Genomic DNA, 1,391 nt, shown 5'->3' with positions numbered 1-1,391 from the left:
TTTTAAGGCAGAAGAAATTTCATATTGAACTGCATATTTAATTCCTAAAAATTCTCAAATTAAAAAGTTATGCTTAAATGGAAAAAAATATTTAAATTCTTTTTATCTCATTTATTTTTCTCTTTAGCTTGTGCAGTGCTTTTGTAACCCAAGTTCAGTTTCTTTTCTTCTCAGCTGCTTTGAAACTTTTAGGTGAGAAAACAACTCTTATATCACCTGAGGTAGTTGTTGCATCTGGGATTCCTTGTTGCAGGTCAGTTGCTTGGCATATTTGAAATGCTTTTATGTCATGAATGAATCATATGTCAAATGATATTATCAGAAATTATTATTGTTTGTAATTTATAGTTGTATTAGAGGCTGTTGCTAGTTTTTCTGTTGTCTATACTATTCTCAATCGAGTCATCATGGGATTTCTACTTACATTTATGCTTTCTTTCTTTAGGTTAATACAGAATCCTGGTGAATTTGTTGTGACATTTCCAAGGGCTTACCATGTCGGATTCAGCCATGGTAATTGCTTTGAAGTTTATATATCTTCATGAAATGCAAGTCATACCTTTTTTCCTTTAAATGGTGAAATAATCATATCCACTTTTCTATAATGCAATGTGGGCTATATGGTGCTGCTTGACTTTGGTAATTAAAGAAATTGGCTGCATATCAAAGAGTACAGTTAAATGGAAGTGTTTAAAAAATTAATTAAAGGTGATGGATTATGTGTATCACATGATCATTATATACTGTCAGTGAAATGGAATAATCTGATAGACAACTTATGATAACAAAATGCCTATCAAATCATTGTGAAATGTGGTTTGGGCATGAGTTATGACCACATGTGTATTTCCTGTAGGTTGCCTGTTCAGTTTTTCATAACAATTTTGAGTTGGATCTGTCTTTGCTTATTCTTTTTCCCCTTTCCTTGACCTTCAATTTTTCATGAGAAATCATTTTACCAAATCATTTGGATCTGACTTATGCTGTCTCATGAATGCTATCTCTATTTTCCATCTTCAACTAACGCTTTTCTGTGTACTATATGGTGCAATATAGGTTTTAACTGTGGGGAGGCTGCTAACTTTGGAACTCCACAGTGGCTTACAGTAGCTAAGGAAGCTGCTGTGCGTAGAGCTGCTATGAATTATCTTCCAATGCTCTCACATCAGCAACTGCTTTACTTGCTGACCATGTCTTTTATTTCTAGGTGAGCTAAACCTTCACAACTGCTTTATAAGTAGATACTACTACTCAAAGGTTTATCATCATTCCAAATATGATTTCCTATGTTCCTTTCATTTTCTTTGTCTAACCAATTTAAAAAGTGGTAATAGTCTATTATTTTTATGGTTCATGATTTTCATTCTGTTCCTTCATCAGTTATCCTTTAA

General features: G+C 32.9%; 1 protein-coding gene across 1 annotated transcript in view; it reads left to right on the top strand.

Annotated features, from left to right (window-relative positions):
* LOC107616396 (probable lysine-specific demethylase ELF6) overlaps window positions 1-1,391 on the top strand; it is an 8,968-nt gene that overhangs the window by 1,798 nt on the left and 5,779 nt on the right. The window contains exons 2-4 of the mRNA XM_016318357.2: window positions 175-253; window positions 446-513; window positions 1,057-1,207. Coding sequence (XP_016173843.1) covers window positions 175-253; window positions 446-513; window positions 1,057-1,207 — 298 coding nt within the window. The remainder of the gene's footprint in view (window positions 1-174; window positions 254-445; window positions 514-1,056; window positions 1,208-1,391) is intronic.

The sequence above is a fragment of the Arachis ipaensis genome, chromosome B09 (assembly GCF_000816755.2).
Source record: "Arachis ipaensis cultivar K30076 chromosome B09, Araip1.1, whole genome shotgun sequence".
Taxonomy (NCBI): Eukaryota; Viridiplantae; Streptophyta; class Magnoliopsida; order Fabales; family Fabaceae; genus Arachis; species Arachis ipaensis.
Note: the sequence above shows the minus strand (reverse complement) of the source record. Positions and strands in the feature narration are given on the sequence as shown.